The sequence below is a fragment of the Cololabis saira genome, chromosome 19 (assembly GCF_033807715.1).
Source record: "Cololabis saira isolate AMF1-May2022 chromosome 19, fColSai1.1, whole genome shotgun sequence".
Lineage (NCBI taxonomy): Eukaryota > Metazoa > Chordata > Actinopteri > Beloniformes > Belonidae > Cololabis > Cololabis saira.
The window spans coordinates 13,894,638-13,921,462 of record NC_084605.1 but is presented as its reverse complement, the minus strand read 5'-3'; the positions used below and the strand labels follow the sequence as shown (position 1 = coordinate 13,921,462).

Genomic DNA, 26,825 nt, shown 5'->3' with positions numbered 1-26,825 from the left:
TACCTCCTTTTGAAGTGAATATTTATTTTTGTTATTGTACTATTCTTCACTTTTGTTTTAGTTTTACAATTTCATGTTTCTCCATTTTGTGGCACCAGTGCTGATAAACTTTGTTTTGATCCAATGATGCAGTCAGTGAAAAGAAATATATGTCCATGTTGGAGAGAATGGACAATAAAATAAACTTTTTAGTAGTTTTAGTCCTCTTTTTTTTCTTTTTTTTTTACTTAATTCATTGCCAAAATGTATCTGATCGGGAAAAAGTATCGGAATTGTATCTGGAGCCAAAAAAAGTGATCGGATCGGGAAAAATCGGGATCGGCAGATACTCAAACTCAAGTGATCGGGATCGGATCGGGAGCAACCCTAGTATATACTTATTGTAGCAAGCACGTGCTACTTGGGGTCGACCGACAGGACAGAGGACACAGGGTTTCGAGGAGGAAATGTTTTATTCCGAATCACACAGACGTGAACCAGGACTCAGCACCTTCAGCAACTCTCCTTCCTCCCAGCAGAGACCTTTGCTGGTGTGCAGCCGCTATTCAAGTAGCCACGCAGGGTGGAGAGATTGATTGGTCACAGGTGTGCCCAATCCCCTGAGTGGCTGCTCCCCCGCAGCCCACACCCAATCCTCCACCCTGCCACACTCATTTATACGTACTTGCATATCAATGGACACTTTTTCTAAAGTTAAAACAAGCAGCGACCTCGTGAAAAGTCTTGCATCGTTCCCTTTGTGTCAGAAAGTAAAGATGGGAAGGGTTTTACCGCGCTGTGAACGTGTTTGATGGCAAAAGGGCGGCTTGTTCCTGTTTCTGCGTTTCAAAAGCCAGCACCCACAATGCTTTTGGGGGTCGTCTCCCTCTGTGTACCAGTAAGCTGGGAAGTCACATTGGTTGGTTTTTACCAAGATGCAGGCTGATTTCAAAACTGCATATTCAGTTTGATGCGTACTACGCTTTAGTATGCTGCAGTATCGTTTGTCAGTATGTAGTATGCAGCTCTGAAGATGTAGTATGCTGCTAGCAAGCTCTTTTGTATTATGCTACAGCAGTGACAGCTGTTTTCTGGATTTGAAAAGCAGAAATTAAACAATACGAGTTTATTAGTCAGTTATAAAACTCTGTAACAGGTCGGTGCAGCCAGACATCTGCCAGGATCTTTGTTTATGTTCCTGTGACGTCTGAGTTGATATAAATGACCATGTGCTCGGTGTTGTTGATGTTGGATTTGACGTCACACACACCATACTCTGAGAATCTGACTTCCTGGTGCATTTGAGGTCCTGCACGTAATATCTCAGCTCATTTGTATTCTCTCTCCAACGGTATCGACCCATATGAGACTTGATGAGCATGTTTCAGCTCATAGCTCATTCCAGCCCTCATTTGTATTTGAAAATGTCAGAGTTTGGAGAATTACAGGTTTTCGAGACAGAAAGAGCAGAGGCGTCTCCAGACACAATAATAATCAGGTCAGATCAGCCGACGGAGCTCCACATGAGCCCCAACAGTCTGGGGAACCCACTTGAAAGAACTTTTATTCTCTTAATTTTAGTAAGAAAAATCGGCCTCTGCGGTGAGCTGCTTTTATTTTGTTCCTACTCAGCAAGCTTTTGTCCCGCTGCAGCTATCCAGCTCTGGTGAAGTAAAACTTTTCCCCTTGTCAGCACATATATGTGAGTTCTATAGTCTGCCGACTTTGCTGTTGTTTGCTCATCATTCCTGCAAGCCTGAATTAAATATTTAGGTTGGAGATGTACACTAAAGAATGGAGACAAAAACGTATGTGGGTCCTCACAATGAGGCAGGATGCTGAGATGGTCTTAATTGTGTCTAATTTGATGTGCTTTCCTAGTGAAGGTATTGGTGGAGCATAACCCGGGATAAATGACTGAGAAATCCATTATACAGAGATTTGAATTTAATAAACAAGATAGAGATGTTTGCAATTTAATTTGACTCTAAAGTGGGTTAATGGCACCACTCAGAGTCATCCTGGGATTCCCTGAAAATCTAATTCCACGAGGTGGGCTTGAATAGAGCATCACATGATGTGCTGCCAGTGTGCTGCTGTTGTAATCCTCACCCAACTGGCTCCCCCCCCTGAAACAGAAAGTTTAACTTTAAGGATCAAAGCAGAATTTAAGCACTATTTTGCTCACTTGTAAGCAAGTGGATGTGAGATGGGGTTGGTATGTTTGCTCGAACTGAAGTATGAACTGCTTCTCTTTCTTTAGTGCTAACTGCATCAGGCATCAGTTCTCCATCATCTGCAGATATTGCACATGTACAGTGCACCTGTTTAGAGGTGTTTCAATCGGATCGGTGCAAAAGATGGTAACCGCAGTGTGTAACATGAGATAAATATAAATATAGGTAATAGAATAAGGGGGAGTATTTCCCCCATATCGGTATAAACCTTCCTCAAAATAAGCTTTTATATTTTGAAATGTGTAAAAACAACACCGGGGACTTGCACTGGGTTCCCAATCCATGCGTTTATCTGTGAGAGACTGCCCCCCAGTGGTCACCATAGGAACTGCATCTCTTCCAGTCCTTTATACTGCGCTGCTCAAAGTTAAAGGGATACTTATTCACCAGAGTATAGTCAATGAAACTGCTGGGATATCGATTTGGTGATTTAAGCAGCAGAAGGGGGTTGTTAATCCGTTTCAGCTGCTTTCGTGTTCATGAAATTAACAACAATTGCACTGGAGGGCCAACAACGAGAAGACACTCACAAAAGAAGCGGTTTTGCAGGTGGAGGCCTCCACATCTTTTCTGACTGCTTTTGCTTGTTTTGCCTTTTGCTAGAGTCAGTCTCACTACTGGTAGCATGAGCTGATACCTGCACAGGTAGTGTGACTGCTCCAGGATGCTACATCAGGACGTACCATAGCAGAGGGTTTGCTGTGTCTGACCTGAATGCAATGAAACACCTCTGGGACTATGTGCTGCTACTGTATACGGTCCATCTGACGCCACCAGGTCGCATCTCAGACTGTGACTGATGGTCCAGCTCTGGGAGTAGATATTCCAGGACACTATCCATCATCTCATTAGAAGTGGGCTTTGAATTCAGCCTTCTTCAGGCTTCTTCTTTTTACTTCCTAATAGGGCTGGGAATCGATTCAAATGTCAGGAATCGATTCGATTCCGATTCTTAAGATTCAGAATCGATTATCAGGATTTGATTCGATTCGATCCGATTCCGATATTGATTTGGGTTAGTGTTATTAAAACTATTTTTTGAGCTGTTGCATGAATTATATGACATATTAATACTGGTATTATATTGAGATTCAACAGCAAGTATTGGCAGCTAATGATGCTGTAAGGATTAATCACCTCCCAGAATGCTGATATAACTGCTTTCAGAAACATCGTGTGGGTGTCATGGTTTCCCAGTGTAGTTTTTTAGTTTTACTCACTCCCCTGTTTTTCCAGACCCTGCCACCCTAATCAGCCAGAGATCCACTCATTCCCTTCACCTGTGCTTCCCCACCCAGCTCCACACCTGGTTTCCCTCATCAGCAGTTCCCCTCATATACCGGCCCATTTCCACCTTCTAGTTTGCCAGATTGTCGTGTGCTTTTGCCTCGCTTTCCAGCCTTCCTGATTTCTGTCCTGTTCCTGCCTGCCTGCCTGCCTGTAACCCTGCATGATTCTTGGTTTTATGGATTTTTGCCTGCCGGTTTTGGTTTTGTTTGCCTGATCTGCCTGACTACCCGGTTTGACCCCTGCCTGCCTTTTGACAAAGATTAAAGCCTCTTGGACTCTGATCCTGCCTGTACTGTACAGTACTGTCACGGCTCAGACAGGACAGAGAACCCAAATGCACAACACCAGGCAGGATCAGAGTCCAAGAGGCTTTAATCTTTGTCAAAAGGCAGGCAGGGGTCAAACCGGGTAGTCAGGCAGATCAGGCAAACAAAACCAAAACAGGCAGGCAACAATCCATAAAACCAAGAATCATGCAGGGTTACAGGCAGGCAGGCAGGAACAGGACAGAAATCAGGAAGGCTGGAAAGCGAGGCAAAAGCACACGACAATCTGGCAAACTAGAAGGTGGAAATGGGCCGGTATATGAGGGGAACTGCTGATGAGGGAAACCAGGTGTGGAGCTGGGTGGGGAAGCACAGGTGAAGGGAATGAGTGGATCTCTGGCTGATTAGGGTGGCAGGGTCTGGAAAAACAGGGGAGTGAGTAAAACTAAAAAACTACACTGGGAAACCATGACAGTGGGTCAGAATTATCAAACAGGTCCAGGGCAGCAAACAGAGGACGTATGAAATTGGTTTTAGTTTTTCCCACATTCCGTTTACATTTTTTCCATTTTTGGTCTATTTTGGTTTTTAATTTTTGAGAATTTGGTTTTAAGCATTTTATGCAAATTTAACCCCAAGACAGTATACAGTATAAAGTAATGAAATATAGACAATTTATGCAATTATAACTGAAAACTTTAATGTTTTCATAGCTTTAAACATATTTAAAGGCAAAAACATGGCACTAGTTATTCTGGTGTCGTACAAAACATTCCTTTTTTGGGCATAAACAAAAAAATACCAAAAGTGGTAATGTAATGATGAATTCGATCGATCTTTAGACATACAAATCGATTTTTAGGAATTAATATGAGAATCGATTTAGAATTGGAAAATCCATTTTTTTCAACAAAGGTCTACTTCCTACCACATATCAGTACCGGTATATATACAGTACAATTGTTTTCCCCCTTTGAGAACTGGTGTGATGTCAAAGTGTGCCATTATTTTTTAATTTGAGCAGTGTGTATTAAAAGTGTGTATTGCAATTACACAGTAATGCACACAAGACATCCACACCCACACCCATGTCCCAGCAGTTTGGAGCAGGACTCTTCCTCATGCCCTCCCCTCAAACTAACTGCAAATCACTTTGATTCGTGTTGCAATTCCTCCATTAACCTCCGTGATGTTTGGAAACTGTAGGGGCATCTGAGCATCTGAAATGGGCGCCCTTGCAACTGCATGTAGAAAAAAGTGAACATCTCACGCGTTGGGATGAAAAACATTGAACTCTTGTGTAGCCACCAGATGGAACCAAACACCGCAGGAAAATATCTTGACGACAGGATTCTGTGTACGCCAGATCTGGAAATGAGGTTACTTTTCTTTGTGGAACAGTGGGATCTTTCTTTTTTTATACATTTATTTATTTTGAATTTGATATATAAATAATTGTATTTTTAATTCTTCTTGAGGTGCTGTCTGGAGTGTGAGCAGAAGAAATCAAGTGTTTGACATTTTGATCAGCTCGGATCACACGTTAATGAACTCTAGATTCATTCTCGTGCATTGTGTTGGCTTTTTATTGTAATTAGTCAAAGTGGAAAGTCAGTAGTGTTTTTAAAGTCACACAATGTTTTTGAGTTGCTTTCATGCAGCTGGAAGAATTTAGGACCAATTGCCAACTGATTTTTTTTCTTGTTTGTTTTCTCCCCAAATTTTCAACATCTTGAAAATTTCAATATACTCAAATGTTTTTGGTAATTAATTATTTATTTTCTCTTTCTGTGCTCTCAGCTGCGTCAGTTAATTGGTTGAAAAGCAATGTATAAAATAGTTAAGTATTTTCTTCTCATTATTTAATATCTCAATATCTGTAAAGATAACTTCCACACTGTAACTTTTGTCTAAACCTGCCAGTTTTTACCATTATCTTAATGTTTACATATATCAAATGAGGACACATTTTCAGAGGACCCCGGAGGTCCGTGCTGTGCTCTCATCCTTCCAGGGGACAGTGTTGTTCCTTCCCTGTGGACACTGGTGGCACTCACCCAGCCTTGACGGGATTAACTGCAGCTTCATTGGTTTGTGCACTGAGCAGTTTGCTGCAGGCACCAGTCAGCATCAGCAGCTTAGGGAGGGAAAAACCACTACGAAAGAAATGCACCAAAAAGGATTATGAAAGTGCAGACGCAAAACAATAATAAGGCCAGTGGCCGGCGTCTCTGCTGCTGACCCACAACTCACCTGACATTTTCCCGAGCCTGCGGTTTCTGCTCAGCGAGATGTGGTGGACCAAAAAAACTGAGAAACGGGGGAAATGTCCCCGTAGAGACGCCACCAGAGACTGCAGACCAAACTCTTAAACCTTGAAACCTCCTCTTCTTTTGTTAGGATAGTTATGAAAAACAAAGGAAAACCTAATCCACGATGAAAGACATCACCTGATGTTATAATCCCAGTTACAGGACAGACTAGAGACCTGTAAGGGGCAGTGTGTCTAATTCATAAGCGCCTCACAAAGATGAAGATAATGAAGGATTAGTTCAATAAATCCTTGCTGAAGCCACTGGCTGACAGATGACTTATTATGCCGTAGTAAGCAGGGTTTGGCTCGTGATTAGCCTCAGGCACGAGTTTGGGTGGAATTTTCTTCTTAATGAATCTTTTTCCCTCAGATGTGTTCATAAGAAAGTTTAAATACCTCTCAATCTGAAAGAGAGTTATATTAAAGGCAGAGAAGTGCGACTGGGTTTACAGATGTTAACCGAGCAATAATGAGAGGATTCCCAACTGGCAACGGGATCCCAATGCATTTATAATGTGGAAGCTTTGCAGGTCATAAGACATGATTTACAGTCATTCATTAGCTTTCCAGTATGATGTACAGCTTTGTGGGGACATTTGTGCAGACGTTCATGTGCTGTGAGTGAAAAGCTGGAAAACCGAGGCCAGGCGTGGATCCCAAGTTCAGATCCTGAGACCCCGACTAGAATTTCATGCATATGTCAGAGAGGAAGGGGAGACATGCTGGGATGATGACCGCCATGTTTGGATCAGCGTTGCTGAAATGCTAGCATGAACTGCTCTGAAACAGTAATGAGGTTCACTACCCTGCAGAAAAAAGCTGCAGTAAGTGCTTCTCCTGGGGAAACTGACTGAGAATATTGGTTTCATCAATCAATTGTTATTACAAGGAGATTAGCAGTCGTGGAAGTGATAGTCACAGAGTGGAGAGAGATGCTTATGTTAGATGAAACAATGGGTGGATCACTTATCCGGAATAAGGAGGATAGAGGTTCAAGAGGGTAAAAATATCCCTGTCCATGGACTGAAGACAAAGTGGCTTAAAGAATCGGACAAACAGACTCCAAAAAGACGAAGAGTTCAGACAAAGATCAGAAATTATAACGTAAGAACAAACCAAAAAGTGACAAATCAGGGATGAGAGGTAATTAAAAATGGCTACAAAGAGATGAAAAAAACACTTTAAAGAGGCAAAAAAAACTCCACGCAGATAAAAGGTGTTGAGAAGGTGAACGGAAATAACACATGTATAAAACAATAAGAGACATACGAGGAAGATGAAAGGTGACTACAGAGATTTAAAACAGCTGCAGAAACATCAAAGAGATGCAGGAGATGTCAAAAAATGCACAAGGCTGCTAAAAAAAAACAAACTCTATGATAAAAGTAGCTCCAACAATCCAACATCATTGTGCTTCACAGTTAAATTAGGTTTCCCAGTTGCTCTTTAATAACTAAGACCATGCATCACATGTCAGTGCCGGCGAGCTCGTAGGCCCAAATGGGTTGGCAGGTAAGGAATTACACAACGTTAATGTGTGAAGATGTCCGTTGTTGTGTTGAGACGTCCCCCAGTCTCTTCTCCTTTCTGTTATTGTCAGATTGGACCTTTTTATATAGGACAGCGGAGTGCTGTTTCCTCACAGCCAATCAGAAGCCTCCTCAGCTGTCACATGGTCTTATCACAACCCGCGGCCCAATGCCTTAGCCAATGTTTTTAATATTCAGTGGCTGCCGTGTGCCAACATGAGCTACGAGCACTCAAACACACACAAATCAAAATAAAAGCAGCAGCAAGCATTAACGGTTGTATTTTATGCACATACTGTGTCATTTACATGGTTTTCATCAAGGATCGCGTGTCGTTGTGGGGTGTTACGCTTCGGTCTCGTCGCATTGCTCCGCGAGGGAAAGAAAATGACCTCAGGAAACAAAGTGAAATCGTTTGCTTCTCATTAATTTCATGCTGATTCTTTAATCTTCCTGGAAAGTAGATAATTGCCCTGAAGGTATCAGCTCCCTCGTACATTCTATCTCCCTCCATCAGGATATTATACATTTTACATTGATGTTTGATCCAGCAGTGCACGCCAGCCTCCATGTACCTCCCTCATTTATTTCTAAAACTCAGTGAAATTAATCTATGTTCTCTTCGGGACATTGGAACCTCTGTGTTTTGGGTTTTTTTTTGCACCTTGAGTTTGTTTCATCAGTATTTCGCCATGTTCTCACATGGGTTCAGAAACAACGCGACAAGAGTCAATACAGAAGTGAAAAGGTTTGTGATGTTTCTCTGTTCATCGTTTTAAAAACAATTAATTATTAGAGGCAGAGAAAAAGAGAAACACTTGAGAACTGGTCCAATTCCGAATGCAGGAGCATTAAAAGAGCAAAAACTAACTTTTCCAGTTTTCGTAGCTCAATGTGTCCTCCTTGGAGGTAAAGGCACTTTTGTGACACTGTCCTATATTAGCTCTCTTTTTCCCTCTGTCACTACTTTCTTAGGTCTTAGTTGTCTCTGCCTTCGTGTCCATGCAGCTCTGTGAGCTAGTTTAACCGTCGTTGGTGTGTGACATAGCGCCGTCGAGGTATTAGTATTTGTAGCAAGACGCAACTGGGGATCGGAAGTTACTTCAGGGGATTTTACTGATTGTAGGGACAAGAAATCACCAACATGTTACTATCCAAAGTAAATTCACATGGCTGAGTCCATCCCCCAGGAAGTGGCTGCTATGAACGGGGTGTAAAGGCATCGCACTTTCCCTTTGACTGAGGCATTTAGGGTGAGACCTCAGGGCATTGTGCCAAGGAGTCTAAAAACGTCCCTAGCATATTTCTTCTTATCTCAAAACTCTGATTTTGAAGGTAAATTGTTGGTTCTGGCTGTGTCGATGGAGAATACCAGTGGGGCGTCTCTGGGATTAGCCTGAGCCATCAAGTTCCATAACAGGAGCGTGATGGCTGCACCCACCATGTGTGCTGTGATATCCCGGACCCCCGTTGGGTGTTTGTCCTGTACCCGCCCTGCGTGGAGTCCCACCTTCCCTTTTCTGTCTTTATCTCCCAGCCGTAGCCAGCTGGTCGTAAGCAGAGGTATCCATCCATCCATCCCTGCACTCTTCCTTCTCTTTTCTGCTGTCCCAGCTGCTCTCTACCTCTCTGCCCCCGCCTTTCTCTCCCCTCCATCCTCTTCCTCCCCCTCCTCCTATCTCAACCTTCTTTCCACTGTCATTTCCCTGCTGTTCATGCGTCCTGGCGAGACGTCGCGGAGCAAGAGAGCGTGTGCGTGCACGGAGGATGCCTCGGTGCTCAGGTGCAGCCAGCAGACGGGAGGAAGCGCTCAAGCAGACAGCAGGACCAGCACATTCACCCAGACAGCAGGGCTCTTTGCTGGGCTTGGGGCTGGAGCTCCAGCCCCCCCTGGACCTATAATCCTGGCGCTTCATGAATGTACCAGTAATTGAGCCATTTTTATACATAATTCTGCAGCGCGGCTACAGTTCAGACTATGTCTAGTTCATAAATGTACAAACCGTCTTCTTTTCTTTGTATTTTATTGACTTATTTTGCACTTCTGGGAGCAGCTGAGGGAACAGCAGAAGGTTTTAAGGAGGTGCAACAGAGGAGCATGTCGTGTCTCAGTCCTGCCCCAAACTGGATCGTAGCGTCTGCCCGGTGTGGATAACTGCTGAGGACAGAAAAGGAACAAAAGAGAGGGGCACATTTTGAAAAGGCAAGGAAGAAAAGTCCCTCTCCTCTCACACACCTGTGAGGGCTCCTCGTCTGACGAAAGCGCAGCCGAGAAGAGGAGGACAAAAAAACAAAAACAAAAAAGGAGCCGGGAAGAAAAAGAAAGCCAAAAGAAGACTTTGTCTCCATCCCTCCTTTCCCACTGCCCACCTGTGTGGATTAATTGGGCCGGAGCAGCATGGCGCACGCCGCCTCCCAGCTGAAGAAGAAGGCAGATGAGAACCTCAACGCTGTAGAGGACGAGAAGGAGGCGAAGAAGAAGGCGAGGAGGAAATTGCGTGAAGCCAAGAAAAAGGTAGATGAGTTTGGAAGGAGAGGAAGGGGAGAAAGCACTCGAGGGATGGGAGAGATGGGAGGGATGGGAGCAAAGAGGAATGCTTGAGACGTGCCGGTCCAGTGGGATCCGGGAGCTTCTCTTTTGTCATGATGCAGCACACACACTGATGCATGCACACACACACACCACCCAGCGGGATGAGAGGGGGGGTCCCAGTGGGAATACTGAGGGGGGTCGGGGTAGAAGAAAGAAAAAGATGGATGAGGGGAGAGCAAGTGCAGGGAGGTGAAGACGACGGGAAGCTGCCATAGAGGACAGACGGGTGTTTTCTGCAGCGCAGGCGCGTCTGCGTGAGATGAGACGCGCATGGCTGAGTTATAAAACATTCCTGACGGACGTGAGGAACTCACTCCATTAATAATAGATTTTATGAAGATGTATTTTTCAGAAATACCCTCCTCAGTGTGCACGCTCCCGTCTTGTCTGCTCTGTGAGAAATCCCCTAATTTGTCCGTCTCTGATGAGAAGCTGCTCAAACTTGCTTAAACAGTTTTTCCCCCCTCATGTCCACTTTCTGTCTCCTCACGACTCACGTCTCCTCCCTCCCGGGCTAAATGTTGATGCAAAACGTGTGAATTCGAGGGAGAAATGTGTCTGTGAGCCAAACGCGTCAGCAGTCACACCCTGCGGTTGGTTGGGGGTGCCGTGTGTGCGTTTGTGTGTATGTTGGCATGGATGCCTTTGTGCAAGGGCAAAGTTTAGACTTGATCTTTGACACAAAAGCACCTATGAAATCATCAATAGGTCTGATTGGGAATCAATAACAAGCTTGTGGAGGGTCAGCTTCATTTGGCAGAATAAAAGCTCTCCAGCTGAAGTGGAGGCTGGCGGAGGGTTCAGTGTTTGAACAACTCCGCCGACCTGGGCGTGCGCGGCCATTTAGCACGGGCACAGTTGTGTCAGTGTGCAGAGATGCGGGCTCGTCACACAACGACCAGCCCGAGGCCGTCGTTAGTCCCGGGCTAGCCACCTGTCACCAAGACTCAGTACACTGACCTCATTAGTGCCCACGTTGAAATGGATGCAGGGGAGACTTTTGCTCGCCACACCACGTTGTTGGGAGTTCTTTTTTTTATTTGATTGTATTGTTTTTACTGGAAGATGCTTTGTTTCTCGAGTTTGGATATTTCCTCATGCTGCCCCTAATTTGTCACTTTAAACCGGCCAGTTATGTCTCAATGGTTTGATGATTTGTGGGACAAAAAAAATAATGATAATGAAAAACACAGGAAGAACGGATAAACTTACTAAGCAACAATCTGTAAAACAGGGTCCAGTCACAAGACAGGATGGCTGCCAGTAAGCTCTTATGAAAATTTCAGGAAATTTAAGCCGGTGCTCCATCAATCATCCATCTATCCATCCATCCATCCATCCATCCATCTTCTATACCCACTTCATGCTATTCAGGATCATGGAGGTCTGACGGCTCTTATCCCGGCTGCTACGGGGAGAGAGCTGGGGCACACCCTGGGCAGATTTCCATTACGTCACATGGCCACACATGAAATGCACAACCATGCACACTCAGCCTCCCTCCTATGGTCGATATTTACTTAATAGTTCAGCAAATAGTCATGTTTTTGCAGTGTGAACCCAGAGCAAACCCACACAAGCATGGGAAGAACATGTCACTTGAAGCTATTGAGAATAAAAATCCAAGGATGTAGTCTCTACTGTGTCTCACATCTCAAACTGTGGGTGTTTCCCATCCTCAGATACGGAGGCTCTAAAACCAAAGTAAAACATATCTCACGCTAAAGACGCTTACTTAATACCAGTTTGTCTTACATCCTCTACAGTACATGATTTTCAGCATTTGACTTTTAATAAGTGGAGAACATTTGGACAGTTTTGCTAAAAGCCGCTCGATGGAGCGATATCACATCTGGCCAGATGTGAGCAGCATCTCATAAGAAAGTTTAGCCCGTGGTGTGAAAAACAATGAATTGCACCCCCAATGGAAGAGAATGGTATTACAAGATGTGCTGGACCATCCCCACCCATTAGCACAGTACAATCAACGCCTCCTATGTCAACACGGGCGGTCTGTATGCCCCCATGTGGCCAGAAGTGGTATTGCTACATGGAATAAATCAATAAAATTACCGTAAACCCCAACATATTTATTAGTAATGGAGTCACTTTCTGTTTGGTTTGGAAAGGGAATGTGATGATCAGGTTAAAAGGGTAATAACATCATACCAGTCACTCTATATGAAGTTGCAGAAATGACCAACCACTTTAGTGTGTTTTGACTTTGACAAGAGTTCATGGATCTGACTCTGAGCTCGGACCATGTGGGTTATTTCACAGGCTTTTGAAACCACAGATTCTTTCTTTCTTAGGCTCAGCACTGCTGTAGTGACATTCTTTATTACTTTACTCCTGAGAAACACTATGTTAACGAGCAAACACCATCATGTTTCACTTGAAAAGTCTTCTCATTTAGTAGTGGATTAGATTACAATGCCATTAGTCCTTTTACGATTGTTCGAAATTAGATCAGCAGCCTTCTCCTTGGTTCTTAATACTAACACTAATGTAGATTTAAAAGCGTATCAAAGGAAACAGAAATGATCTTAATAGATAACGCCAGAACATACCAATGAACCAGTTAATAGAGCGATCAGCTGCAATCTGAGTGCTGTGAGCAGAAATGGAGGTCGGAATGTGACTTGACCCTGTGTGATCACAGATTGATGGTTACATATCTGAAGCAACAGGTGAGGGAGACGTGTTGCTGGAAGGATGTGTTAGGCGACGTCAGCAGTTTCCCGGTGTTTGTAGTGTAACATTGTAAAAGGGGATATCAGCTATCTTTGGCTCACTCAAGGTAAATCTATATCGCTGTCTGCCCAGAATCAGTTCTTGGCACCGGGGAGTAAAAAAATATCCTCTTCTGACCCGGATCACATCACCTTAATTATTGTCTTTTTCCCTTCATCTCTCCTCACTTTCCCTGCTTCTCTTACACCACGTGGCCTGGCTTCCTCTGTCCGCCTCAGATAATATCCATTAAACAGATACCGTACTAAGCATTCAAAGCTTTTGCAGCATCAGCTAGTGCTGCGTACATGATATAGCATCCAGGAGCATGCTCTCACCGCGCCACCGAGGGCAGGTGCCATTAACGCTAATAGCCGCATGTTCCGAGCAGACATGCAGTATTGAACCTGAAGCCGCTTAATGCTTTTAACTTGTATCACTTGAGCAGGTTCTGTCTCCTTTTGCTGTGGTTGGTCATGTTTTTCCAGCCGGTCGGCTTCCTGGAAGACTGACTGGCTGGTGCAGCATCAATCTGCTTATTGACTTGCATGCATATACGAGGCATCTGTTTTTATGCAAGTGAGTGATTAACTGCTCTGCTGCTTTTTTCGTCCTGACACCTTGCTGATGGACAGACGGAGTCTTCCACTGAGTTTAGCACAGTGGAAGATGATGATATTAACATTTGGAATGAGTTTTATGTGATAATAGCGAAAATAGGGTGTGTGAAATCAAGCAGACTTTGATTTATTGGGGGTTATTGGTGCCATTTCTCCGCCTGCAGCTTGTTTTACAAATACATACCAAAGTTTATCACCTCAGTTGTTTGACCATTAGACCATTGCCATAGTAAGTCTGTCATATACAGTTGGGCTGAACTTGGACATCCGCTCCTAGACGGACTGGCTTCAAATTTAACTACCTAGGATTATTAAAATCATGTTGTTTATGCCTCTTAACTGTCTGTTAAGACTTCAGCTGGTAGTTTCTCTTGAGGTCTGGAGGAAGATTCAAGCTGTCCCACTCAGCTAGGAAAAACGGCTTGGACACGCCATATTTTCACAATTTGACACACACAAGGGGTACATCCCCAGACCTCCCTTTGGATCCATGAAGTCAAAGCTTTTTTTATAGCAGCTGGTTTGATGGAATGAAGTGAGCCCTTACTCATCCACTTGGTGTATTATTTGACATGTTTCCTGCAGATAAGAGGTACCATGCAAACAGAAATGTGGGTGCAAATTACACTCAACAACCTTGAAGCAGATAATTGGCTGGGAGAGTATCTGTAGAGTATCACAGGATACTTAGCATGACGGTATCTGAATTGGGGTTGTTTCTAGCCTAAGAGCTCACAGCATCTCATGTAGGGAACAAAACTCCCACAAGCTCGTGCCAAACTGATGGTAAAATAGTATTTGACTGGGAATTTTATCCTCAAATTATTTCCCCTTTTGTCTGTTTGGTCATTGATAGTTTATACAGATTCATCTTTGAAGCCAAATCTCCTCGTAAGTCATCCGTTGAACCGGCCCCGGTTGTTACGACAGGAGATAAAAATGTTGAAGCGACATCTCACCACTGTCTGTGTTTGCAACGGTACAACTGCCGTTGAGATTCATGGTGCAATAGGTGACAAATGAGGAGTCGGATATCCAACTCCTGCATGGGGGGCGGGGTGACTCAATGAGTCGTCAGACTTGGGGAAAGAAAAAACAGTGGACAGTGGAGTCTATTACTGGTGATTGACCTTCTTAAGTTAACTGAGTAATACTTTTTCCTCTCTCTCACTGTCAAGATGCTTCAAACTCAGCATGAAAACATGTAGGAGGACATAAAGATGAGGAGGCTAGATAGTTCTGCTCTGACACGAGTGTGTGACGTACCGATGCCTGACGAGGCTGAAGGGTGAAATGAAACGAGATGAGAATCAGAAAGGGGCTCAGATGGAAACGCTGCCTCCTCTGAGGTTTATTTTGGGGAAGAACTCAGTTCTGGCTTTTTTCTTCTTCTGCCGCCTCTCGTCTCCCCCAGTCGCCCCCTCCCCCAGCCCCCATACACCCACATCATTTACTCTCCTTCCCTTCATGGGTCTCCATCGATGGCTCCCTCCCTCCCAGCATGTCTGTCAGCTGGCAGAAGGCTGCATTGTTCTGTCGTACTTCTGCTCCTGGGACTGGGGGGGTGAGAGCAAACCGGGAACAAACCCACCCAAGCTGGCTTAGCTATCCTTGTTAGGACACGGCATTGACGTACACTTGCTGTGAACAGCCCGACAGAAACCTAACCTCAACCAGAACCAGTTCATGTCCAGTCTTGAACCGAACTATCAGGTTAGAAATGATTTATTTATGTCTTTAGGACCAGACTTTGGTCCCTTTAAGGAGTTTTGGTCCCAACAAGGTCAGTGATTACGCTAGAAAAAGGTCCTAACAAGGTACCAAGACGAGAACACACACACACACACACACACACACACACACACACACACACACACACACACACACACACACACCCTTAAAGAGGTCCCCTGTGACCAGATATTGTACCACATTAATCCCTCAACGCTTATTCGAGCCAAGACTCATTTCAGAGGCTTTATTATTGTCCCTGCTCTACAAGCAGTGTGTCCATATCTCTTTGTCCTCCACCCGTCCCCTTCCTTGTTGAAATATTCTATCCTTATGTGTCTCTTTGTTGTAGCCCTAGCTTTTCAGCCCACAAATGCTTCTAATATATTGTATGTGTTGGTTTAAAAGCTTTCAGAAGTGGAGCAGAAACAAAGAAGCCAAATATTCTTCTGCTTCCGCCTCTTCATTGCAAATATCTGGTGCTTCATTTCACTTAAAGCCTGTGTATCTTTGGATTCGCTGCATTTTTGTGATAATAAATTAAGAACAATAACCATGTAATGTTTGGGGGGGGCATGCCTTTTAAAAGGATATTTGAGCAGTACACTGATGACAGTTAAACAAAAATTTAATAGAAAATGATTTTGTTAAATCATAAAAAATAGTTAGGACTTCCATCATTTACTGTTTGGATAAATAACATTGTTGTCTTTTTTTTCATTGTTCAGGTTGTTTTTGATTAGAAAAACAGAAGATATTTTCATATTTTTCCCAATTGAAAAGGAGGAGAAAATTTGATTATCAAAATGTTGTATCAAATTTTTTAACAAAACAAAACAAAAAGTACACCATTTTCATTTAAAAGATACAAAGATCAGTTTGTGGCATTCATTTTTGTGTAGTTTTAGGAGAACGATTCTGATGTGGAGGTAATAATGTCTTATTCTGAAGTTTACGTGCAACCCAGAATTTTACTTTGACTTTGATTTCATCCAACAACATAAAGCCACAATTTATTTAATGTTTCATCCCTGCATATATATATGTATAATTTTATACTAGAGATATACGTTTTACATTTAAGCTCCCCAATACTATAGTAATAATAAAATAAAAAAAAATATCAATACTATAAATAATAAAATAAAATAAAAACAACAGTTGGTATGACCGAAATTCCAGTCTTTTAATTAATGAAGAAATAATGATTTAATTTAATAGAGTGATGATGAAAGGTGTTTGAGAAGCAAAGGTTAACAGAGAATCTAATTTACAGCAAATACCATTTAAAATGTAAAAAAATGTCCTGGTTGGCAGGGTTTGCATACAGTATATCTCCCTCTAAAGTGCATAATATCATTAAACTGTTCAAGGAAACTGGAATAATTTTAAAGGAGCTTGAGGCTCCTTTAAAGAAATGAGACTCTCTAGCGCCACCCTTCACCACGACGGCCGTTGGGGGTACTGCAGCCAACAGTGAAGCCGGCACGGGAGAACGGGGAGAACGTGCATGCAGCGTCATGTGACGTCACATCCGCAGGACAGCGCGGGAAATTCGGGACCGAATTGCAGCACATTTTGCTGCACACAGCCTGTTCAAGGCAAAGGAGAGATACACTAGAGGGCTCATTCTTTTGGGTTTGGAACGCTTCATCTGACATTATTACTAGAAAACTTAAAATGTATACGGATTTTTTTCATAAATCCTGCCACAATCCGGCCTCAAGCTCCTTTAAGTAAGTAAACTGGTAAAGACACGGTCATTCACCTCGTCCAGAGGTGGTACAGATGTATCTGGACCATCTGGGATGGACAGTCACACAGTAGAAAAGTAAGTTGTGGTAACACAAAAAAATCAGTTATTATCCAAAATGTTGTCAGTAACATTTCCAAAAGCCAGTCCCCACGACAGCCTGGGGTCATACTGGTGCCCTTACAGGACATTAACACTGCCTTCAAGAATGTCCACGACTTCATCAGCACTCGTTACAAAGGCATGGTTGAGGAAGAAGAGGCTATGGATGCTGGACCCCCAGCCCTGACCATCCCATAAACCAAGAAAGACCAAAGAATAACTGTCCCAAAGTTGATGTATTAATCACTGTGCCATTATTGGTTCATATGTTTATTTACACTCCCTGCCTGGATGCGAAACTGCGTCATCGACTTTCCACGACGGCTGTCTGGTTCCTGGCAGGAGGTTCTTGAATATTGGTTGATCAGCTAGTGATGATAAGAGTGAACTTAATCCTAAAACTGCTGTTGGTAAAGCTGAAACACCTTAAACATGCTCTGCAGAGCTGCAGATCTGATCATGATTACGGGCACGTGACTCATTGTTAACTGGAAGTGACTGTGGCAGCTTTAGCAGTCATTTAAAATGGATCTGCTGCGAGCCGCTGACTCTGCTTCTGACATTTATCATCACAGTCTTTGTTTTGCCAACACAAAACATCATCTGCTCGCTCTTGCTGAAATAACTCAGACTAAAATAGCATCGTAACTCTTTTCCTTTTCTTTTTGTGCTCGTCACGAGGAGGTGTCACAATTGTTGGCTGCAGAATAACGCAGAGTCATTTGTTTTGTAAAGGAAAAGGCTAACATATGTAAGCGTCTGCAAGCTGGAGCACCAGATGGCATCGACATCTGACGGCATTCAGTGAAGATAACTCAGGACATGTACTTTTTAAAGGCTTCGCTGCCAAACTGTAATCCCTTCGGCCTTCGTCCACGCGCTCCCTCCCCACCAAGTTTCATGCAAGTGGGTTTTTGTAATTTTGCCTACAGTCAAACAGATCTGAAATCAATGCTACACCTCGGTTCTCTCTTGGCAGAGAATCAAGCGAGCTAACTGAATAGAGAGCGTTATGAATTATAGAAAGACTCCATCACGGGGCAGAGAATGAAGGCATCTGGAGTCGGGAGAGTACAGCGGTGGAATAAGGGAGGAGAGGAGACTGAACTTGAACCGTGCTTTTGAAATGAGGTCTTGAATAGAAAGGCAATCATAAAGGTAACGTGTCTTATATATAATGGGATATAATGTTCCCTGTAACAGGACTACAGAGGGGGTTGCTGGGTCGGGCGATTGGTGCAGAGCATGCCAAGTGTTGTGATTGGTGGACAGGGAAGACGAGGAGGGGTTAGCTGGGGATGCGGGGGAGAGGTAACACATCCTCAACACCACCCTCAACAGAGATGGGGGAGAAAAAAGGGATGCAATTAAATTAAGACGGAGGCGAGTTGTGGAAGCCATGCTGAGAGAGAAGGAGGCAGATGAAGAAGGGCTGATGCTGGAGTGGGAGAGCTGACTGGAGGAAGTGATCTGGAGAGTTCGCAGAAAGACTGAGAGAATGACAGGAAGGATGAGGATGCTGTTAGTTAGGCCTTTTATCCTCCTTTCCTCCGCCTCCCTGCAGCTCTTTTCTCGCGTCGCTCCTCTGCAGTGGAAGATCCACTCGCAGAACTGGGACAGTTCATTCATTTATTCAGCACACATGCATCTCCCCATTTAGCTCAACCTGCCTTATCATTTCCCTCAACACGCCGCAGTTGTTGTTTTCCATGCACAGATTAGCGTTCACCGCAGACGCCACAAGGCAGCAAACTGCAGCTGATTTCAAATATGTCAATAGCTGGCTCTCAGGCTCCAAACTGAAATATGACCTGCTTCTTGCAGATCAAGAAAAAAAAAACACTGAAACTGCAAATAGCTTCTTTTTCTTCTCAACTTACCAAAACTGAGTCTGCTGGAAGCAAACTGTCTGGTGTGGATTGTTAGTCTGTCACCGCGGGACTGAGAACGGGTTCCTCAGGGCCGTTCTGCACATTTTTGTTACTGGTCAACACCTGGATGCTGTGCACCGATAATACATGTACTGGTACTGGTGTGCTTGTGAAACGTCACCAAGGCAGGGCAAGGCAAGTTTATCTGTATAATGTAAATGATAAGTATGTAAATGATAAGAAAAGAGGTAAAATAATAGAAAGCACAAGTTGTTAAAAAGTAAGGGCAGTAGAGTACCGCAGGTACACATCTCATTCTTACAATGGCAAGATTTACATTTCTATATGGTCAAAACGTACAAAGACCAGGTCAAATACAGTATTACAAAAGTAATCTGTAACAATTTGTACAGTGAATTAAACCAATTTGACAATTTGACACCAGTCAGCATCCAGGCACATACGGGTAACATGTTCTTGCCACGTACATTTTATCGAGGACACCCAGTTGAGATGCACGTAGACTTTGGTACCTGGAACTCTCCAGGAACTTTTGACATTGACCGTAGGGGTGTGGTCGTCTAGGGGTGGCCCTGCGGCGGACCGGCACCCGGCTGAAACCCTCCCTTTTAGAAGAAGCCGGAAAAGCCAAATTCATCAATGTGAATTAAAACAATGGCTGTTTTGGCCGTTTCCCAGACTGTTGGCATGGGGTAGGTGCACTTGGAAACCTGGATCAGTGGAAGTGCCAGGAAAGCAGTGCATAGGCGGGTGTTTTGAGCAGAGTCAGGATTGAAAAGATCACTGGCACGACACATGAGCAGGAGAAACGCAGGCGGCGGTATTACTGCCGGATGGAGGCTTGTACGCTCACGCACTTCTCCGGGATATCTTTTATGTTCTTGTGTGTTTGAGCGAGAGAGGAAGCCCGTCTCGCCGCAGACACACACTGGCCAAACTGAACTCGGTGGAAAAACAATCCCACATTTGTGCTGAGTGACCTTGAAAGCTAATAGAATTCAGGGTCACGCCAGGTTTTACATGCATTTCTGTATATTTAGTACGTTTGTATGGAAAAAATTGGGAACCACAAAATAAATATCACAAAGTTAATTGCACTGTTGGTTGTAAGATGTTAATTATTTGCGCATTCTATTGCTGTGAGGTTTTAAGTTCACGTTGCCTCGTTGTGAAATACTCCTCCGCGAATAAAAGCTACTCCAGTTTGTCAAACAGGTCCGTCTGCCGGTGAAGGAGGAGAAAGTTAGTTCATACTAGCTGTTTTTCTCGGGACCAGATCCCTGAAAAACAGCTGCTTTGTTTAGTATAGTCAGTTACAGCGACAGTGGTCTCGATCCTGTGACGTAACCTAGTTACAACAACACATGTTCAGTGTACAGCGTGTTTTAATTAGCAAAACAGGCCATTTTTTAAACTTATTTTTGTTTCAAAACAGAAAACCAATCCCCAACTGGGCATTTTTATAGTTAAATATTGAGCTAGACGGCAAACAAGCGCATCCGCCACCTCCACCCGCCTCTAGATCTCTTGAGCAAACATAAAGGCGCGCAGGAACCGGTGGGCGTTTCAGAACGGCAGGGAGCTTTGCAAAATCCTCTCCACTAAGCTCGTTTTTCATTAGATACATTTCTTGACAGGGACAGTTGGATGAGAAAATGACAAAAGCGAGGGCTAACTTGGTGGAGAGTGGGTCCCTCTTTTTATTTCATGGGAAAACGACTGCAGATCTGTGGCAGCAGCGGTGGAGCAGTAGGTGTGATGGGGCTGCCGCCCACATCCGTCCATCGTAGGGGGAAATCACTGCTCTGTGATTCATCGTGAGGAGCATGAAAAGATGGCTGGAACCATAAATACTGTATCACATAGACGTAGTGAAGACCTTTGGAGCTATGTTTCAGATCAGTGGTGAGGATGCAGGGGAGGCGATGGTTGCAGGATTACCGGCACTGCAGGAAACAGCAACAGCAGAAAGGAAACCAGACATCACACACAAACCTTCAAAATAAAAAAGTCATAAAGCCAAACTCAACAGAAGCTTTACAAAAGCACGAGAACGAGACTTGAATAAAAGGAGTGACGCGGAGCTCAGCTGTCCCTGTCCCACGTCTTCATCAGAGTTATGAACTTCAATCTTAAGCCTCTAAACAATGAGCTGAATTAACTCAAGTCCATCCCTCTCATCCTGCTCTTATTTTGAGTCACGTCTAATATAACTGCGACCAGCCTCTTTGGTTAAGGCCAAAGGCTGATTGTTAGAAATGAATTAACCCATAAATAACCAATTTTACATCCTTGTTTTTAATTGGCATGCTTTCATTTGTGGCTGTTGCATTTGATTTGTGTTACTTTAGATGCCTGTAGGACAAGATTTTGCTCTATTTTTGCACAGAACCTGGATCAGCTGTTGGTATGTGTTTACCCCCCCCCCCCTAAAAAGCGGTAGTTAGATTAGCACCCACAGCTCAGCGTCTGTGGGTGCTGTGGCCACGAGGCCTGAGGGACAGCAGAGACGCTGTGATGCTGATGTTGTTCATACAGCTAAGTGCTCTATTGATTTTCCAGACATTTCTTTAATTAGCATCAGATGCTGCGAGCTGAGGAGCATCGCTCATGGAACGACGCTCTGCTTCACTGTCGTTTTCATTGCTCCTTGTCTGTTTGTACTTTTTCTTTCGATAGAGATTAAAGGTTATATACAAAAATATAAAAAAATATCTGAAATATATTTCCACCCATTGTATTTAACAACAGAAGGCTAATTCAAACAGTGACATTTGAATAAAAAGGCTCATACAATTGTAAATCTTATACTCGTCAACAATGTTTTATCATTAATTCAGATTAGAGCCAAACACATATTTTCATCCATTAACATTTGGCCCTTAACAGATGCTTCACAGATTTGTATCAAAGCTTATTCTTAAGTGTATCCACTATTACTAATGAGAGTTGCCATAAACAAACGTGAATGCTGTGTTTTGAAACGGCTCTAAGAGTTCAGAGCCGACGACAGAATGTTGCAGAGTGACATTTTAGCAATCCTTTACAAACATGATTCAACACTTCACACATTTTGTTTTAAGGAAAACGACGCGACAGCAGATGAATGATATGACCCCAGCCTTAGAGGAAAAATATGAAGCATTCATTTAATGTATGTTTGGCAATCAGTAAGATGAAGTTGAGCACTCTGTGTGAGGAGAAGGAGATGCTACAGGTGCTGCATCCATGGGCGGTCTTGTTGTTTACCCCACTCTCGCCCCGCTGATGCCGTGCGTGCCCTGCATGCTTCTGGCCGCGCACAGATGTTCATTTATTCATGACCCCAGCTCCGTCTCTGTCAGAGATGATGAGCGGGGAGCAACTCTTACAGTAGCCGGTACCCTCCTCCTCTCTAAAGCTCCCTGTGTTGATCTCTGACAGTACTGTAGCTCCTTGCGGCTACGCATGGGCCCCAGTGTGTTTCTAATACAGAAGTCTGGAGATTCGGCTTTATTCTACCTGTTTCCTCTTTAGATCGCTTCTGTGTCTGCTAGTTTCACAGCCGCACGTGCCCGTGATGCTGCAGCAGCGGACGAACATCATCTTCTGTAACCCCAGTGAAAGAGAGAAGTAAAGCAGATCTACCAGCCAGTTGAGAAGGTTTAATGAGGAACTAGCTTCCTGATGTGCTGATACCTGGAGTTAGAACATCTTCAAACGATACCAAAAATACCGCCACTTGATTTATGAGTCAACGCTGGGAAAATGCATAACAGGCCACAGATGTGGGGGCTTGAACACTGGATGAAATGTGAAGGGGGGGGGGTGCAGGAACTGGAGCCATGAAGAGTTGTACACGCTGTTTTTATCCTCCTGCATCTGCGTCTGAAGTGCTGGGAGAACACTGAGACTGCAGTAGCCGAGCAGCCAATCAGATCACAGCACTCAGCAGTCAGGCTGGAGCACCACAACTCTCTCTCTCTCACACACACACACACACACACACACACACACGCTACCCGTTTTGTATCGGTGTCATAATTTCTACAATTACATGGTTGTTTTTATAAGGAACACAGTTGTTCTCATGTAGGCAGCACTTTATAAAACAGCATTTTTGGTCGAAAACTTACTCAAATTAGATTTTACTACTTCTATTTCCTCATGAGAAACAGGGAGAGTTTTAATAGTTTACATGGAAGGATTACATTATTGCTGCCTGCATGATGGTGTCTCCCACTGCAGTTGTTGCAGTACTACTGAGCGACCACTGGGGGCCGATAGAGGACTTGAATGTTAATGAGTTGGCAAGCTTGAGAGCTGTGTGTGTGTGTGTGTGTGTGTGTGTGCGTGTGTGTGTGTGTGTGTGTGTGTGTGTGTGTGTGTGTGTGTGTGTGTGTGTGTGTGTGTGTGTGTGTGTGTGTGTGTGTGTGTGTGTGTGTAAATACGTGGGCTTCACTCAGGTGTGTGGGATCATCAGAACAACTCAGTTTTAGAAGCAGTCTGATTACTTTAGCTGTCACACCTGCAAATATGTTACCTAAGCACTTTTAACTACCGAATATCTAACTGATATCTAACTGACTTAATTCAGTGATTTAAAGTTATATAATTTATACTTTCATATGCTAATTTTTCACAATTTACACAATTTCCTGGTGGATTAATGAAATGTTTGCTACAAATGCCACAAGAGTAAAGCACGAAGGCTCTCTTTTAAACTATTTTACACTTCTCTTTTTCATAAGTGGTTTCATGGGTCGGAGATGGCGTCTCAACTTCAACTTTTGTGATTCTTTTTTTTTCTTCTCACATGTCCCTTTTAAAACAGAACCCATATTTTCCTTGATGCGATTATTGGTCATGTAGAACTTTATTTCCAGACCGCTCACTGTAAGGGCGCTCTCTGACTTGTAGATGTCATCTCTTCTGACTTTTCATGCCTTAAATGGAAAAATTTAATTAATTTAAAATCCAAACATGTCACAGTTTAACTCTTTACACATTCGATTCGCTTAACTAGCATCACTGTGGTGCCAAATGAAACATAGCTCACATGTTTGTCATTTCTGACATCCAGATTTTTTTGTTTCTCTCTTTTGTTGTTGTAAAGGATTCAACATTTATTTCAGTCCAAGACAATAAATAAGTTATCTCTTTTATTTTTAATGAGAAGAGAGGAGTCATGAGCAGTCAGTAATGAGGTATTTTTCCACAATAATAAAGTAGACAACAACACACACACACACACACACACACACACACACACACACACACACACACACACACACACACACACACACACACACACACAGACACTCACACACACACACACACACACACACAAAATATATATATATATATATATATTTATATATATGTTTTCACAAAATATAAAAACATATGACAAAAATAGACAAATGGGTACGTGCCTAGGGGCCTGAGAATCAAATGAGTTTCTATCCGTGCTTCCAGAAAAACATTCATCTATTGAGACTTTAACTAGAGCTGTTTTGGTTAAATCTGATTTTTTTTGTGACTTATAGGGACATTGTCTGGTTTATGTGACTTATGAGGGCTATAACCTCTCACTCAGTTACTTCCCCCAGAGATACACACAATAGTTTCCAGTATATGTGCTTATGAAGACCAGATAACTACAGTGTCAGTATTTGCAACCTGCTTTGTTAGTAATATCTGCGTAATAAGCACAGTGTGTATTCATCACACTCACTAATACAGTAACATCTGAAATAAATCACATATTCATGTTATTACAAGACAGGAAAACTGAGATGCTCAGGGACTTAAAAGAGACATAGTTAAACAATATGGTACTATTTAATTCTTATTCTACAGCATTTATGAAGTTTGCAAATGGTATTCATGTGGAAAGAGAGGGGAAAAAACAGCACACTGACTTTCTTCATTTGTTTATTTTTTCTAATTGCTGGCAACAAATGTAAACTCAACCATGATGTTTTTTGAACATTGTGCTTGTTAAAATGAGTACAAATAAATAAATAAAGTTAAAACACTGTATATGAAACTAAACAGTATGTTTATACTGGTTGGCTGGAAAAAAAAAGTGTTGTGTCATATTTACTCAAATTAAACCTATGATTCCCATTGCACAGGATTTGCTGATAAAAGTTTCAGAACCACATTCACAAACATCTAGCCAACAGCAAAGTAATTTTGAAAACTTGATGGTGAAAACTGTAACAGTTCCTTCACGTACGATTTTTTGGTTTAAGACTAAGAGCATAGTCTGAATTCATCCTATGTGCCATTTTCTGAACAGAATTAGACCAGGTGCTGTAAATAAACCACTGGAGAGCGGGAAAAATATGAATGTATGAACAGAAGATATACATTTGACAGAACTGATCACCTTGCAAAAGCAGAGAATGAAAATAAAATTTCACATCAATGATAAAATTGCACTTGAGTCAATTTGAGGATTTTATAGTTCTATTTATTCATCCTCCTTTTTAATGCTACGATTCTATTATGAATGTAGCATTTGATTCCAGCCCAGTCTTTTATCTTTTAGAGCTACCGGTTCTTTTTACTTGGTACTTTGCAACTTGTTATGAAATGTAACATGTGCGGTTTGACACCCTTCACTTCATCATCTGTCCACTTGGTTCTCACGTGAATTAGGACAGTTTAATAAATATCAGGACCTCCCTGCACACAACCAATCGGAAGAGGGAATACCTGCCTCCAGGCAGAACCGGTAGCTCTAAAAGATAGACTGGGCTGGAATTGTGTGAATATTCATGAGGTCTTGATATTACAGATCCTGCCATGGGAGGCGCTGTCACACACGCACGCACACACACACACACACACACACACACACACACACACACACACACACACACACACACACACACACACACACACACACACACACACACACACACACACACACACACACACACACACACACACACACACACACACATTGAAGCAGGATGGACAGAGACCCGGAGGTACTGCTGGTCCCATCACACCCAGCATTATTTATGTTAGGGGCAGCAGTTATAGTTTCAGCAGCATGAGATGAACCCATGAAATTTAGAGCCCCTGGTTGCCATGGCAACCCCCATCTCTCTCCTTTTTGCCTTCTGTCTCCTTTCCTTCACAGACACCATAAAGCAAACTGCATATTATTAAAGTGTGTGTGCGAACGCGTGTGTGTGTGCGCGTGATGCAGAGATGTCTATTCAAATCCCCTCCTCCACTGATACAACCGATGAGTGGATAAGTCCGTAATAATGATTATTAATCTGCAAACTTGTGTATTTTCCAGAAAAAATGCTATGTTGAATCGTTTTATTAAAGTTGTTTAGTTATAATTATATAACTAAACTAGGGATGCCCCGATACTGGTATCGGTATCGGGGCCGATACTGCTCTCATATACTCGTACTCGCAAAAATTCTCCGATACCACGCACCGATACTTCATTGTTGTTGTAGTTACTGGTTAGTGACAACATGGTCTCATCGTGGGTGCATCGGCTGCGCATGTGCGGTGCTTCACCTGAAGCCGTCCGTGTGAAACAACATAAACAATCCCATTGTTACATTCCGGTTAGCGGCTTGTCGGCTAAGCTTAGCGTGGTGGTGGGAGGAAAGTGGTGCCCGTGGGTGAGACTGGCGCCGCCGTTTCGGACGGTATGGCGACGGTTGGTGCGGGCGAGATGTCAGCAGTGTGGACATGTTTTGGAGTGGCGGACGACGACAGAGGCAGGGCAGACCGCGAGCTCGCAGTCTGCCTTGCTTCTGTCGTC

The 26,825-nt window shown here is 43.2% G+C and overlaps 1 protein-coding gene across 41 annotated transcripts in view; it reads left to right on the top strand.

Annotated features, from left to right (window-relative positions):
• The window catches only part of LOC133419626 (ankyrin-3-like), a 209,266-nt gene that overhangs the window by 42,818 nt on the left and 139,623 nt on the right, over positions 1-26,825 (top strand). For 17 of the 41 annotated variants that reach the window (XM_061708920.1, XM_061708914.1, XM_061708896.1 and 14 more), the window contains exon 1: positions 9,371-10,130. The exons of 2 other annotated variants lie outside the window; for them this stretch is intronic. In XM_061708920.1, coding sequence (XP_061564904.1) covers positions 10,014-10,130 — 117 coding nt within the window. In that variant the 5' untranslated portion in view covers positions 9,371-10,013. Of the gene's footprint in view, positions 1-9,359; positions 10,131-26,825 lie in introns of those variants that run through there. 22 more of the 41 variants (XM_061708915.1, XM_061708923.1, XM_061708917.1 and 19 more) reach the window with 7 other exon arrangements.